This window comes from Acomys minous (assembly GCF_964271855.1).
Source record: "Acomys minous genome assembly, chromosome: 3".
NCBI classification, from domain to species: Eukaryota; Metazoa; Chordata; class Mammalia; order Rodentia; family Muridae; genus Acomys; species Acomys minous.
The window spans coordinates 35,565,642-35,581,632 of record NC_140485.1 but is presented as its reverse complement, the minus strand read 5'-3'; the positions used below and the strand labels follow the sequence as shown (position 1 = coordinate 35,581,632).

The 15,991-nt window shown below is 40.5% G+C and overlaps 1 protein-coding gene across 1 annotated transcript in view; it reads right to left on the bottom strand.

Annotated features, from left to right (window-relative positions):
* The window catches only part of RYR3 (ryanodine receptor 3), a 529,413-nt gene that overhangs the window by 371,854 nt on the left and 141,568 nt on the right, over nt 1-15,991 (bottom strand). The window contains exon 2 of the mRNA XM_084776329.1: nt 221-340. Within this exon, the coding sequence (XP_084632455.1) occupies nt 221-340 (120 nt within the window). The remainder of the gene's footprint in view (nt 1-220; nt 341-15,991) is intronic.

Here is a 15,991-nt window from a genome sequence, read left to right as displayed (position 1 = left end):
ACAAAAGCACAGCTCTCTTGCTTTTTAAAAATCAGCTCCAGGATCTGATGTCAGTGCTTCCTGGGCTGACAGAGGCATATTTTAAATCTGATCTTCATCATGGAAAAATAAGTGTATCGTCTCAAATTTCTCCTTGTCACCACCTCTACGAAATGCTTGCCCTAAATGATCACTCCGAGAAGCCAGCAAGAGAAGGTTTGGGACACGCCCTTGATCTCACCTTGGCTTCTGAGGTGGGTTCCAAGAAGCACAGGCGATTCCCAAGTCCCTCGGCTGCCAGGCAGAACTTCCGCTGCTCCTTGTGAACGTTTGCTATGCACTGGAGAACCACTTCATCCTCCTGCCGGGAGAAGAGACATCGAGTGTGAGGGGTGGGAACAGCCTCCGACTCATCTAGAATACATCGCCCTATTTCTGTGCAATGTTTACGTATAACTAGGTCAAGTGCATGTTTAAGTTTTTGTATATTCCCAAAGATATGATACTATGACGAAAAGAAATCCAACTGAAGCCCAACACACTTCTGGTATTAGTTGGATAAAAGATGCTTAACCTGATCATGGAATGGACATGTTCTATACATTTCCACTACATACTTCAATTATGACATGTATAATCTACATGAAGACTGCAAGATGTGAGTGAATATAAAAATGAGTCAAAGCAAGCTTTCAAAAAAAAAAAAAAACGAAGGGCGCAGTAGGATGTGATTGAAGGGAACGGAGAATACAGAAGCAATCAGAGTAGGGCAAGATGAGTGAAGAGAAAGCTCATGTTAGGTTGTGGAAGAGGTAGCAAGCATGGTTAGTGGAGAAGGAATAAGTGAAGCACACATGTCAAAGATGGCAAATTAAAGATGCTAAAGGCTGCAGAAAGTGAATTTTACACCCATAGGAGAAGAAGATTGAAAGAAGTCTGGAGGTCCAAATGGGAAAGAGGAGTTGAAATCCAACTCAATTCTCAAGGAGGACTTCCCTCTAAGTAGCATTCTCCAAAGTGCCCCTCCTGGATTTGCAGAAAGCTTGTATTAATGGCATTCTTTTTACCGGTGGTCCTGGAATGGAGGCATACTTCCACTGACACTAACTCGAGCACTCCATGTATAATGCTCCCTCAGGTTGGAACATGTTCCCATCCTATCTTCCACCCCTGTTCTTCCACCTGGCAGTCTTTCTCTCATCCATCTTTCTTGACTTTGGATTTCCAGGTGCACTTAGGTTAGAAGGCAGCAGAGAGCAGGGCGTCCCCACCTTGCCCTTAGCCCCTTTATCTTTTGGTCCTGCCCTCACGTCGCCTAGGTGCTCAGTTTCTCTTTGAGAGTTGGAATGACACATTTTATAGAAATGAACATTTTAAACCCTGTCTCCATAATATGAAAGTTAATTGAAAAAAAAATAATCTTCCCCCAAGGACCGTGAACAAGCTCACGAGTAGCACATGTCTACAGAGAAGTGTGATGGTGACCTGAGAGAGGGGAGGGGCACAGAAAAGTGTGATGGTGACCTGAGATAGTGAGGGCCCACAGTGTGAGCCAGTCACAAGCTGAAGGTGCATGTAGAGGACACTTGGGGCAAGAAAAGAGCTACATTTATATTGCATCACTGAAATGTCCCTGTCTGTGATCAAATTGAGTCTGTCATCAATTCGGGACACTGCACAGTAAAGCCAGACTTCATGGTCTTCATTTTAACTGAGTGGAAACAAAAACACTCTAGAATATCACTGCCATTTAAATATGGGCTCAGCGAAATCTCTAGAGAGGATGAAAATGTCCCCCAGGTGGCTTTTCCCTCTGGGCCAGAAGTGGTGTGATCCTTCTGAAGGACACTGGCAGCCTCGAAATGGACTTAGTTGTCAAAATGACTAAGAGGTTACTTGCATTGGGAAGCAGGGGTCATGGAAGTTAAACGAACTGTAATGTAGGAGGATGGTCTTCCACGTGCCTAATGCTTTCATAAAAAATGCTAATTGCAGCCTCTACTGGAAGAGTAGTTAACTATCTCCTGTCTATACACTTTTTTTTTTTTTTTTACTACAAAACCCTCCAAATAGGCACTTGAAAAAAATAGGAATGTGACTACAGACCAGGTTTTCCATAAACCAGTGAAACTAGACAAGTCTACTCTTTCAATCTGGGTCTCCAAGGCTCTCTTTACAAGATCCCATTTCCCATTGCTTTCCATCCCAACGTATATAAACCACTGTAATTTGACCTTGTTCTGGCTGCTTTGCACACATGTTCACACATTCATATAACACGGGCCTCAAAGAAAATAGTGGATTAAATAAAGCCACCCTAAATAACCATTTGATAAAATATGTAACTATTTTCTGAATAGCAGCCCCACACCAGAAGATGCCCCGGTGGGCAGGATCTCACGGCCCTCAGCCCGCGCACACGCCTAGGTGGGCAGTGTGGCTGACATGCAGATGAGTACAGGACTCCCAGCCACAGTCAGGCTCTTTCCCATTCCGTCTGGAGCCAGATGCTCAGTGCTGACCTGGCTGCAGACACCAGCTGGCATGGCTGACGGCACCTGTTTTTGCTTCGTGCAGCAGCTATTTTCTCTACAGACTTTGCACCGACAGACATCTGGAACCATTAAGTGTGCTTGATGCTCAAACTTCGCACCGAATTTCATTTAGAGTAATGCTATGAGTCACTTTTTTGACTAATATAATACAGACCACAGGTCTCTCCAGTCGCCAGCCTTTCCTAATTCACCTAATCCCTATTATAATGTAGACACTCTCCTCTCTAATTTGTCTCTTTCTTTCTCTCAGTGCTCTAGCACGCAGCCAGGTGCTGTCCAAGGTTATCATTTATAAAGAAGTCCCCTTATTCAGAGCTTGCACAATTTTTCCACATCTTGCGTCTACTCCAGAAGCTTGCATTCTTCACACACACACACCCCCCAATACCAAATTTGAACAACTACTTTACTACTCATGTGCAAAATCCCTTTCACTTGGACCACGACTTCTACCCTCTAAACCTTCTTTGGCAACCTGTTGCAGCATCCTAGTTACTTCTCCCATCAATTACTTGGCTTTCAATGACAAACAGAAAACTCAATAAAGTTATTTGCCTGCATTATTGACTATCTTCCAATGACAAAGCATTCTGCTAGGCTATTCTGAATATATAAAGTTTTATGAGGCAAGATCCATTAATGCTGTAATAATGGAATTGCAAGTGAAAGGCCAGCATGTGGGATTTTCCTACTTCACTTTAACTGTCACCCCAAGTAACTTTAAAGTTTGTGTGCACAGCGAGTCTGAAGTGACACAGGGACCTAATTATTTCTACTCTGTTTTAATGAGACACTATGATGGACTTTTCTGGCCACAATTGAGAATATTTCTAAAATTTAAAGACAGATTTTTTTTTGTCTGAGAATCCAATCTTCTCTCTCCCTTTGCTCATTTGTTTCCTTTTGCATTTTTATTCTCTTCCTTTCAAGTCTTGCTCAACTTTACTAAGACTGTCAGTTTCTAGAAAGTACTGTAGCCAGTTATTTTCTCTGCCTCAGGAGTTATTTTTTTTTAAATAGAAAATAATTCAGATTATGTGTCAGCACAAATGTGTAGGATTTCCTAGTAACATATTTTCAACTCTGATTTCACTGGGAAAAAAATTATAAATTTTTTCCTCTTTAGATGAGGGGCAGGAACCAAAAACAGTTATCAGACAATATCAGATTACCACACCACTTATTTCCAAGAAAGAAAAAGGACAGAGGAACAAGTGCTTATGGGGTCAGACAACGAGATCTTTATGACCCACACTCTGTCCCTGAGGGTGAGAGCTATGGCTCTCATGCGCCTGGGAGACAGTATCTCTGAGACCATGAAAGTGTTCCCTGCCTTCGTCCAAATGAGCCACGCTCCTGTACTGCTCCTACATTCGAGTTCTAGCTTCACTTCTCCCTCCTTCCAGCTCCCTTGTCTCCCATGCAAACAAGCCCAGGGTCTCTAAAATGCTACCCAAATCCCTCCGTTCTCATGCTGTCCTGTATTCTAGCTCTTCTGCCTCTCCTCCAGGTAATTTTCATCTCCACTCCCTTCTGCTTCTCCTAATGACAAGGGCCCTGTTATCCTCTCCCTTTGGAATTCTCACCCACCCTTAAGCTTTCAGTTTTACTCCTCAGGATGTGCTATGTGACTTACACCTTCTCCTCTATGGCCCTCAATTTTTCTAACATCTATCAATTCCTAAATGAATCCTTGGATTTACCAATTCCCCCAAAACAGTATGTTCTAATACTCTAAAATGGCTTCCATGCCTGTCTTATGTTCTCCATGTGTGTTAATGGCACTTCTCGCTTCCTTAGAATCTAAATCTGGACGTCACTATCCTATATCTTAGAGGTCTTCCTCTTTGCTGTCCTATAGCAATGGACAACAAAGACTAAGGAGTGCAGGTCCACAGCTAAGAAAAGACTATTCCAACACATCTTTTCTGATCTATTTGTTCTCAGTGGTTTTATTACTTTTTAAAAAATGTTGAGTCTTAATATGTAGCCTATAATGGCCTCAAACCTTTAATCCTCCTGACTCAGTCTCCTTAGTGTTAGTGATGATATTGTTATAACTGTGCACCACAATAGCCATTTCAAAAATAAAAATTCTTATTGTTCTTGGTATCAAACCCAAGGCTTTGGGAATGCTGGATAAGTATACTGCTACTATGCCAAGTGCCTGTTCTTCTGACATTATCATTTTGCTTCTGGAAATTCTTAGTGGCTTTTTCAACAATGCCAACAAAACAAATATAAACTTCTTGAACTAGCAATTGAGTACTTCTGAGTTCCCTAACATCTTCTATGAAGTCCCTATGGGCTTTTTCTCCTTTCCCTGTCTCTGTTTCCAACACTAAAGTTGCCTAAATATACATTTTATATATATACTCCCAAGTTTAGGTCAAACATTCCATTTTTTGAGGCTCACAAAATGTCTCTTTGCCAGTTTCCACAGCAGAATTGCCATATATACGATGGCTATTCATGTACCTCCATACCTCCAGCTATGCTGAAAATGCTAATATTTTCTGATCTGTGTGTTACAGGCACCATGAGTTGTGCGCAATAAACCATATAGGCATCATGAAACTCTGATATGGGTGCACATCATTGCTTTGTTTTACAATCAAGAAGATTCCAAATATGCTCCTAATGATAAGACACACAGCCTGGAATCCACTTCATGACATCGCTACTGTGACTTCCGAATTATTTTGTATCCTTGAAGGACATGCTTTACTGTCTTGATACACATGTGCATGGCAGCTGCTGCATGTTATATATATATATATATATATATATATATATATATATATATATATATATTTAAGCTGTATTAGAGAAATGCAAATATTGTTTCTAATTATCCATTCTGGGTAAATAACATGTTTGTTTTGTTTTGTTTCTTTAAGAAAAACCAAACCAAACCAACATCATGATCAACTGAAATAGGAATCACTGTAAAATATTTTTTTTACTCTCCATTAAATAACAACAACAGCAACAACATCATCATCACTATAGAGAGGGCTTTGTTTCACTGATGACTCAGAATACTCAAAGGAAAAGAGAATAGCAGTTGTTATAATAAAGGGATAATGTGGTTTTGTGATATATTTCTAAAGTGATTACCTTTTATTTCTTTGCTACTCTTATTGATTTCTGTCTTTTGTACCAGTTACTACTGGTATGCTGCTCTTTAATTCTGGGTTATTTAAATTTCATAACAACACAATTTGTTCAAGAGTGAGGAAACTCTAACTGTGGGAGGCTGAATCAGGAGGATCTCAAGTTCAAAGCCTGTCTAGGCTACTTAGTGAATCTAAGAAAAAATTGAACTTAGTGATTTGTTATTTCAAACTGAAACGTTTATTTCAAAAGTAGAGAACCAAGTTATTGGTCAGAGGTGTCCTGGAGACCCTCAAATCACTACCAAACTATTGTCATTGCTCTTGGTTAAACATCAGGTAAGACCCTGTTCATGAAGATAGCATATACACTAGCCATAGGTCATGGAGAAATAAAGTTGGTACTGACCAGGTAGTCTCCCCTCCACTCTTGGCTGGAAGGTACTATGTAGACTGCAAGGGGTGGAATGGGTGGTCATTAACCATTTTTACCCAGCTGTGAGCTAGAGTAATGACCAGCATGGCAATGTATGCCTGTGGGTACTACAGCAGTATGGATCTGATGGGAGTAACCAATTATTCTCTGCTTGAATTTAAGGCCTGCTCTACATGTGAAACACATTCCTGGATAGTAGGAATCTGCCCAGTAACCCATAGGTGGGGAAACTCACAGGCCCCAGGGGAGAAGCCACTATAATTATTCTACTAAATGGACATAGTATCAAACTGTCATCCAAATTTATCTCTCTCTACCCATAGATTAATGCAGCTCTCATGCCTCAACAGAGGATTAGTGGCTGATGGAGAAATTCACAACCGGGGCAAATGCAGTGGACCCTAAGTGTCAGTGGAGTGCTGCTCAGCCACAAATATCTATGTCCCACCACCACCCAAGGTCTAGAGACTACTGTGAAAGAGGGGGTAGAAAAATTGTAAGAGCTAGTGATCTGGGCAGATCAGAGAAACAGTGTCTTCATGCCATGGTAGAATTGGAGGACTCAAGCAGCTGTAGTTGCCTGAATAAGACCCACACAAGACCAACCCTGTCAACATTCCACCATGGCAGAGGAAGGGCTTCATGAATCCCTAACTAAGGAGTTATTGACAGTTTATGGCTTCTGGAGTAGGGGAATCATCTTTCTATAAAGGCATGGCCCATGGTCAGTTGATCATAGTCCAATAAATGATCTGACACTCAGGAGTATATGGGGAAACACAAATTAGGCTCACAAGGCTGTTAAAAAATAAGAGGACACAAAGTGATGGGACTGGGAAAAGTTGGGGGAAGAACAATTCAAAATCCATTGTATAAAATTCTTACAGAATGAATAAAGATATTTTTAGAAGAGGAACATATAGCTCAGGGGTAACTTTCAGTTTAATCCTAAGTGGTAAAGAAGAAAATAAAAAAGGAAATCAATTTTATCATATATATATATATATATATATATATATATATATATTAGACTATGTGCTACCAGATTATAGTTTCATCCTTACAAGATAGGTGCTAATATGCTTTTTGTTTGCTAAACAAATCAATAACAGAGAGGTAAAATAAGTTGCCTAGTGCTACACATCTTGTAAGTGACAGACTCAGACTTTCAATGAGTCATCCTAGCATGATGCCAAACTGGTCCTGGGCCACCAAGAGACTGACCTTAGCAGTACATCTGAATTCATGCTTATCTGTCTCAAAGTATCACAATGATGGAATTGACAAAAATAGAACAATTTCAGCCCTTTCATACAGTCAAGCAACAGTTAAAAACAGAAACAAGTACATGTGCCAGAGAGCTAAAAGCCAATAAAAAAATTCTTGATATCCAATGACTATGACTCTGGAAACAGTGACCATCAGCTCAGACCTGCATGAAAGGTAAAACATGATGGACATCCAGGGCGTAACATAGTCAGCATCCCTTTGAGCTATGAGGCTCGCATGTACCAGCGATTCCCGTCACACTCAGCTGGTGGTAGTTAGTGTTGAGTGATTGTCCCCGAACAAGGACAATCTCAGCATAGAGTTCACATCATCATTGGCCTTTTCTGATGAAGTGAAATCATCTAACTTGCTCTCCTATCTTCACTGTTGCCTCCTGGCTTGAAGCTCGGGGGTTGAGACAACAGAGTTCCACACTCACCGTCTTGGGGCTGATGGAAGGCATTTTGCCTCTCTTTAGATCTGGGGCACTGTGAAAGAATGTTCTGGGATAAAACAAAATGGCTGGCACCCATATTTAAGGTAGGTCATAAGATGGCTGATGACAGCCCTATAGTTAGATCTGTGCATCACCAGTACTGAGAGTCTTGAGAGCAGTGAGCATGTGAGACGGAGACGTGCCAGCAGAGTTCAGGGTTCACACTTAAGGGCAGCTAATACTGTGGAGAGAAATCCATGACACCAAATGTCTTTAAAGGGAAGATACATCCTACCCAGTTTTCTTGAACATCAGGTTTTGTTTTACAGAATTCATGATATTACTGCTATTTGTTAAGTTCATGCACAGACACGTGTGAGCTCACCCAAAGGCTTTACCAACAGTATCTCTTAAATGAAAACCACATGGAGTTTTTAGAATTAGACTTTCCACAGATTGTCCTGCAAGGACTAGTGGAAAGGTTCTTCTGTGTGTTCTGATTACCACTGTGACTATTTGCCTTACTCTACTGTTTTTGGCAAAGAAACACTCACATATCAGGGAATTCACAGTCCTTAGTATGGTACCTGGCACTACATAGAAAAGCACAAACACTGTGAAGCCAATGAGGGAATTATGCGTTCTGGAACAACTGGCCATGTTAACAAAAATGTTTATGCATAAATTTGTTTAATAGAAATCACTATTAAAAGATTTAAGATATTGTTTGCTCCCATAGTAGAGCAATGAGACATTAGTGACCGCCAAAATTCCACCAGAGAACTACTACAGCTGATAAACACCTTCATCAAATTGGCTGGATATAAAATTAACTCAAAAAAGTCAGTAGCCTTCCTATATACAAATGACAAACTTGCAGAGGAAGAAATTAGGAAAACTACGCCCTTCACGTTAGCCTCAAGCAATATGAAATATTTAGGAGTTATTCCAACCAAGCAAGTGAAGGACTTGTTTGAAAAAAAATTTCAAAACTCTGAAGAGATTTAAGCCCCTTTCACAAGTTAAGAATCAATTGTTGAAGACTGGAGGAAGATAGCCACTTCAGAGTTTCACTCGCCAAGGCCAAGAGGCAGCATTTGCAGTACTCCCAGTAGCAGCATTTGGAGAGGTTTGTCATTGCTCTGTTTTGATTTGGGTTTTAGTATCCCTTTGGTATTGCTTTAATGTTTTAGAGTCTGTCCAAAGTTGGAGATGACAACCCATCTCTGGCTCCTTGCTACTCCTGGACTATTGCAAACTACAATGAAGATGCAAATTTCAGGAGACAACAGACAAAACTGATTCAGTTTCTGTCTTTAATACTTTGCTCATATGGCTCAGGCAATACCCTTTATTTCTTCCTTTTTCTACTGGCTGCTCCTCTTGTTGTCTTGACAAGAATCTCAACATTCTCTTATCTAACGCTAAAGCAGTGCTTCAAAACCTTTTCCTCAGGGTGATTTTCTTTCTGTGAAGTCTTCTCCTCCTTTGTAATATTACAATCTGTTGACTCTGTATAATGTTACATGTATGTATGTTTTTAGATACGACTGTTTAGCACTGAATAAGCAACTGGTGTGGTCTTCCCTGGGGAAGACCACATCCATGCTCCCAGCTTTATTCCATTTCTTGTACTTCTTTGTGTAAGGTTGAGGCCTCAAGAGCTTTTCACCATTTAATTTGGTGTCCTCCTTACTTATTTGCTTTTATTATGGCTCTTCTCCTTCAGTAGGTCACATGGAGGAATCTTTTAGTGCCATAGTTTATCCAGAACCAAACACTGAAAATTGGAATAGCTCTTTAGCATTCAGTCAGAACACAACAAATGTAATGACCACACTTATTGCCTCAACACACTACTTTGACTTTTTCCTTCTTTACACACACTATGCAGGGAGAAAAATAAGTAGGTGAAATTCAGAATATCCCAGCAAGTGACAGCATAGACCGTTTAACCTCACCAGTAGTAGTGACCAATGGCATAAAGCCATGGCAGAAAAAAGTTGGTCTCTGGATCTAACATTTTCTGAACCGTATTCTTTTAAAAATGTGTGACTAGGACACATTGTCTTTATGGCTTCATACCATAAGTGTATGTCTCCACTTTGGTTCATGCCAAGCACGGTGACCTTGCAGGCAGAAAAGCATCCAACTCTGGCTGTACCATGTCACTATCCAGGGACACGGAAAAACCATAAGGGCAGGTGCCTTTGAATGCTTTTTTGCAGTTTCATTTTATTTTTTATAGTTTTTAATGTATTATAATTTATTCAGATTACATCCTGATTGTTATCCCCTCTTTTGTACCTTCCCATTCCCACACACCCTCCCTCCATCTTCCTTCCTATTCTCTCCCCTAGACCTCTGACAGAAGGGTCCTGTTCCCCCACCCTATGACCACAGCCTATCAGGTCTCTTAGAACTACTTACTCCATTGGTTTCCTAAAGTGTTATCATTGGCTTCTGTTCTGAAGTCTCTTTTCTTGGCCATACAGTTTCTTCATAACACCCACTTGCTTTCTAAGCGATCTCCTGACAATGTTTATGCCATAAGAAATAGGTTCATGTGCTTCCACTTTTATTTCTGGAAAATAATGCAGTTTTGGGGATCTTTTCTGTTTATGGTACTTTGGGGTACTTTCTCATACTTTTTGATAGAAAAAAAAGTCAATAAAACTAAAATCTCAATGTGTGGGGACACTACAAATACTGTGGGCATGGTCTCACTAATCTATACCCAGATGTAAAATCTGAAAGTAAGAACAAAGCATCCAACAGATTCCATTCAAAATCTAAGAGCTTTGGAACACTGGCCTTTTTGAAAAGGATACTTGCTGAAGTTAGGAGCTTGCAATGAGATTTATGGGCTGACATTCAGATGGGCACACTTTAAAAAGAGGTTTCTGGCAGGCAAAAGACTTGCTTTCATTATTTAATGATACATAAAGTCCTGTGAATTATCCTGTCCACTACAAGAGCCTTTAAAAACTATCCACATCTTCCAGTCATATTCAGATATGTCAAGTATACATTCCAGAAATATTTGCATCCTCTGTAAGAGGCCAAACTCAGTTTTGTAGTCAGGGACTTAGTGGCAGAAAAAGACAGTAATATACCCACTAGGAGAACTGACATTCTAAGAGGACAAATATAACATACATTGGCCCAAACAGGCTTTGGGTGGCAGAAGTTTGCAGAGATGGTGACTAAATTGGGGTACAGAGACATCAGAGTAAGTCAGTGACAGCAGCATGGGGACACTGGAGCTACTCTTCTCATCCACACCATCCTCCTGAGGTGTATTGGTACCTTCTCTGGCCCAGGCTGTGACATGGAGAGTGCTTGTTTCTGTCAAGAATTTGCACCTATATACCACAATGTAAGATTTTGTGCTCAAATCTGTTCCGCCCAGATTCTTTACACTTAGAGAGGATTACAACCTGTTCATTGCTACCTTGCTTGCTCTGTATCCTAAACACCTGCTTTGCATGAAACATTGAATGAAAACAGTGGCAATGAAAAATAATGGATCAGAATGGTGGGTTAAAACTGGGTAAAGAGCTGCAGATTAAAAATATCCTGAAGTAGGAACCACCATCAGACATCATGAAGGATTATAAAACAGATGTTACGAAGAAACAAGAGACCCATGTAATCAAGTGAAAGCCTATCTCTCCTGACAGGAATTCTCCTCAAACCAACCTCTTGAGGCAGGGCCCAGGTTCTAGGCTGAGGTGCAGAGGTGAGGGTTGTGTGAGACAACTTCCTAACTCAAAGATTGCAACTCAGTGAGTTTTCTTGTATCACCTACCAGTGAACAAAAAGTAAGTACAGAAGGGAAGGACCAGCAAGAAACTCAAATGTAATGAGTCCCTTCCAAGTATCATTTCTGACATTTTCTATTTTTCAAGTCCTAAAAATTCCCTTCAAAATAGTTACCTTGATGTCCATTCTATAAAGAAAGATACTCAGGCCCGAGCTTGAATATGTTGTGATTCCCTAGAAACGGATGGCTATTTATTGCTTTTATTCCTTCATTATTTTTATTGAGTATCCATTGATTGCCTATTACATGCTGTGCACAGTTTGATCTAGAGAATAAAAAATGTTTCAAAGCTACTAAATGGCAATTTAAATTCGGTTCTTTGTGATTCTAAAATTCAAATTCCTCTCACCATACCACAGCTCCTTTGTCAAGAGTGTGTTTCAAGCCCTTGCATAATTGATACTTTCCACACATTTAGTGATAATAATTTTTTTAGTTTTTTCCCTTACTGTGGAGTAGGGTTGGGTAGTGATGCAGTCAAAAAGGCTTTGTTGACAGAGCACAGTTTTGCTTTCTTAATTCTTAATTTAATTTATTTATTTAATCACTTTAGATCCAGTTTGTAGCCAGATTTGCTTTCTTAAACAACACACAAGCAACTAAACTTTATAAACCATTATCAAATGAAAACCCCAGTGTTCAGCTCCAGGTAGATTTCCTCTTCACCATTCACAAGTCCATTGCTAAGCACAAGCTGTGCTATACCATTTCTGTAGTCTGTCTTAAGGGCGGGCTCATAAAATATACCTGTTCTACTATAAAAGTCTTCAGAACTCTTAGCCAAATCCAAATCTAATAAAAATTCAATAAAGCTAAAAGCATAGAAGACAGGACCACGCAATTTTATTAAGCATAATGGTTTGTTACTTATGTAGAAGACTGGAATTTTCCCCAGATCCTGGTGAGGAAGAGAAAGAAGGGTGGAAGGAACCCACATTGCTTTCCCTCCTTAAATATAATTATGTCTGACTGAATTCTTACTTGTAATAATTTCAATCTCAAACTTTGTTTGGGTGAAAGTTTTCCTATCAACATGTACAGAATAATCCAGGAGGTTTATACTAAGTGTATAGATTAAGAGCAAAGAAGCTTAGACTCTAATGGTTGAAGGCAAGATGCCTACAGTTTGGACCTGAAAGGTACATGCCATAGCAGATGACCACAACATTATGGCCCTTCTTAGCCACAGATACATGACCCTTTCCACAATATCTTAGGTTTAGGTTCAGCTTCCTCATCTCCAAGATCTTGGCTCTTGTGGGATGAGTACATAGGCATAGTGCAGAGACACAGGATTTTGCTACCAATCAGCTCTTCCCATGTGCTCACTCTCAACTCCAAGACGTGCACATTTCCTGAGTCTGGCTGCTATCCACACTCTACCATTACTATAAGGGCCCTCATCATAAGAATTATGAAAATATTTGTGTTTAAATTACTTTGGGAAATCACAGTCTCTTCTACCATGATTCAAAAGGAAGCCCAACATCTCTAAGAGAAGCCTTGGCTTACTTTGGTGAGGAAGGGACAGAAGATACAACTCATTTTTATTCTGTTTTGTCATGGCAGTTTCTCACTTGATGAGTCTACAGGATAAAGGATTAATCTGAGCCTTCTCTAAAGCAATTGAGCTCAACTGAGCTCAACTCTGTGTGAACATAAGAGTCACTTGGAGCACTTGAAGAAATGTATGAATACCTGGGCCCAAGCCCACTCAAAATGGATGGGAGTCTCCGGGGAAAGATGCTCAGGCCATAGTAAAGAACTCTCCCAGTGACAATTGCAGGGTAGGAGAGTATCAAAACATAAGTGGCAGCTGGAGTAGCAGGTATTGTGAAAGAGGTGTGGAGTCATAGGGAACAATAGTGAATTATGGATAAAAAGGCAAACATTGGGTGAAAGATCGTTTACTGGACCCTTTCTCTGCAAGGGTCTCACAGCCCTAGGCCACACTTGATCCCAGGCCACCAAAAGCTATCTTATTTAGTACATTCTTTTTGAAACACAGGCTTATTCCTTTATTTCCCTTCCTTGAGGCCTCATGAGAATTCTTTCCTGTAGACAGAGACTAGGTAGGAAGATGATCTGATGGACTGAACTGAATCATGAGAAACAAAACTAATGCCTTGCTGACGCTGCCAGAATTAGGGAATCATAAATTCACCATAGGGCAGAAATTTAAGACAGAACCCTTGCTGTGTTCAGATTTTTAGAGACACAGAACCAATAGGAGATGCACGCATGCACACATGCACGCACACACACACACACACACACACACACACACACACACACACACACACAGAGAGAGAGAGACAGAGAGAGACAGAGAGAGAGAGAGAGAGAGAGAGAGAGAGAGAGAGAGAGAGGAGGGGGGAGAGAGATATTTATCACAAAACTGGCAATTGTGGAAGCCAAAAGGTTCCATGATATGACAGCCACAAGTAACAGGAAGAGAAAAGCTGCTGCTTTAAATCTGAGAGAGTCTGAAGTCTGAAGAGACAGGTGCTCTCAAGTCCAAGAGCAGAAGACAGATGACCCAGCTCAAGGAGAGAGGGTGCCATTTGCTTTCCCTCTGCCTTTTTTCCTTTGTTTTCTATCTGGGCCCTGTACTCACTGAAGGATGTCTACCCAGCCTGCTAGAACATGGATCTTCCTAACTCTGTCTCCTAATTCAGTGCAGTTACCTTCTAGAAACACCCCAAGAAACGTTTCCAGAAATGTTTTACCTCCTCCCCGGGTATTCCTGAATCCTGTAACCTTGAACATGAAATGAACCATCACATGAGCCAACTCAACAAGTCATCATTAAGTGTTCTAATGAACCTGGCTCTATCTGTGTCATATAACTTACCAAGTCTTTCTTTGGTCTATTTTCAATCTTCTCCATGGCAACTGAGAATGACTTTGTGGTGAACATTCTGTCCCTAAAGTAAGCAAAGAGCTATATAGCTAGGGACACAAGTCTCCAAGCACTTAACTGAGCTGCTCACATTTGTCAAGAAAGGGATTAAAGCCTATTTCTGACAGCAACACATTTTCTTCCCAGTGGCAGGAGCTACGAGGCCTCAACAGGTTACTAAGTTAATATCCACCCACCTCACCTTTCCTTTGGCAGTTTTTCCTGTATAGCAATAGGAAAAGAAATTTTAGTCTTCCTTCTAATATACATGACTACTATTCCACAGTGTTAAATAACATATGTGATTTGTAAGTAAATGTGTTTCTAGCAAGCTTTTGAAATTCTAGTTCATCTGCAGGTAGTTATTTATATGCTCAACACACACACCCAAAATGCTATTCATTATACAATATATATGATCCAAGGAATTGCAAGATTTTTCTCTATATATAGTTTTAAATGATAAATTCCTGTGCCAGCTTGGGGGTGAGCAACAGCATCCATTCCTTTTGTATAGAGCAGGTCAATGGTGGAAAACGACACTTATCATATAGCTGCGTCTAATTGTCACCCTGAGTGCTCGTGACAGACGCCAAAATAAAGTCAGAGGCCCTGACAGGAACAACTAAAGACAATGCTCATGACCTCACATCTCCTCATACACTGTGTGCAAATATATTTCAAGACAAGAGAAGGGAAAATGATCTATGCAAAAAATCACAGGGTGCTTAATGTGGAGTTCACACGTCAGTATAGTCGTCAAACTCAAACATCTCAGTAGTTCAAGATAGAACTTGAAACAGTTCTGCAAGTGAAGAAATTCATGTGCAAGGGCCACAAAGATAATAGGTAAAACATAAGCCCATGGTGCAATGCACAGCTTAGTCCCTGATTCATAGCTCTCTCTGTGGAATGGGCAAGATAGCTCAGTTGGTAAGGTACTTACCTCAGAAGCAGTAGAGTTTGGTTCTTAGAACCGACATAAGAGTGTCAAGCATATGACATGTGCTTGCGCTCCTAGTGCTGGAAATGGAGGAGAAGGAGATCCTTGAGGTTTTCTGGCTGGCTAGCCTAGCCTAACAGCGAGCTGCAGGCCAATGAAAGACTCTGCCTAAAGGACGCAGGTAATGACAGCACAGGTAATGATAGCAGAGGTTTTCCTCCGATTTCCACACACACTTGCACACAAGTATACACTCACTCCTGCCCCACCCCATGAACACTACAATCTGTATCTATTAACTAGTTAGTCCACTTGGCAGCCTGCATGATCAATTACTTAGGCTTTTTATAGCTATTTATACTGAAGAGTTCCAAACTCTAAGCAGAAAGAAAATTTATTTATTATTCATCTGTCAGTATGGCAAGGATTGATAGATGGAAGCTGCTAACAGTTTGTTATCCACTGAGGTCAGAGTGAGACAGAACAATCCCAAAAAATGTAGCAGAAGAGATTGAAACGAGATATGAGA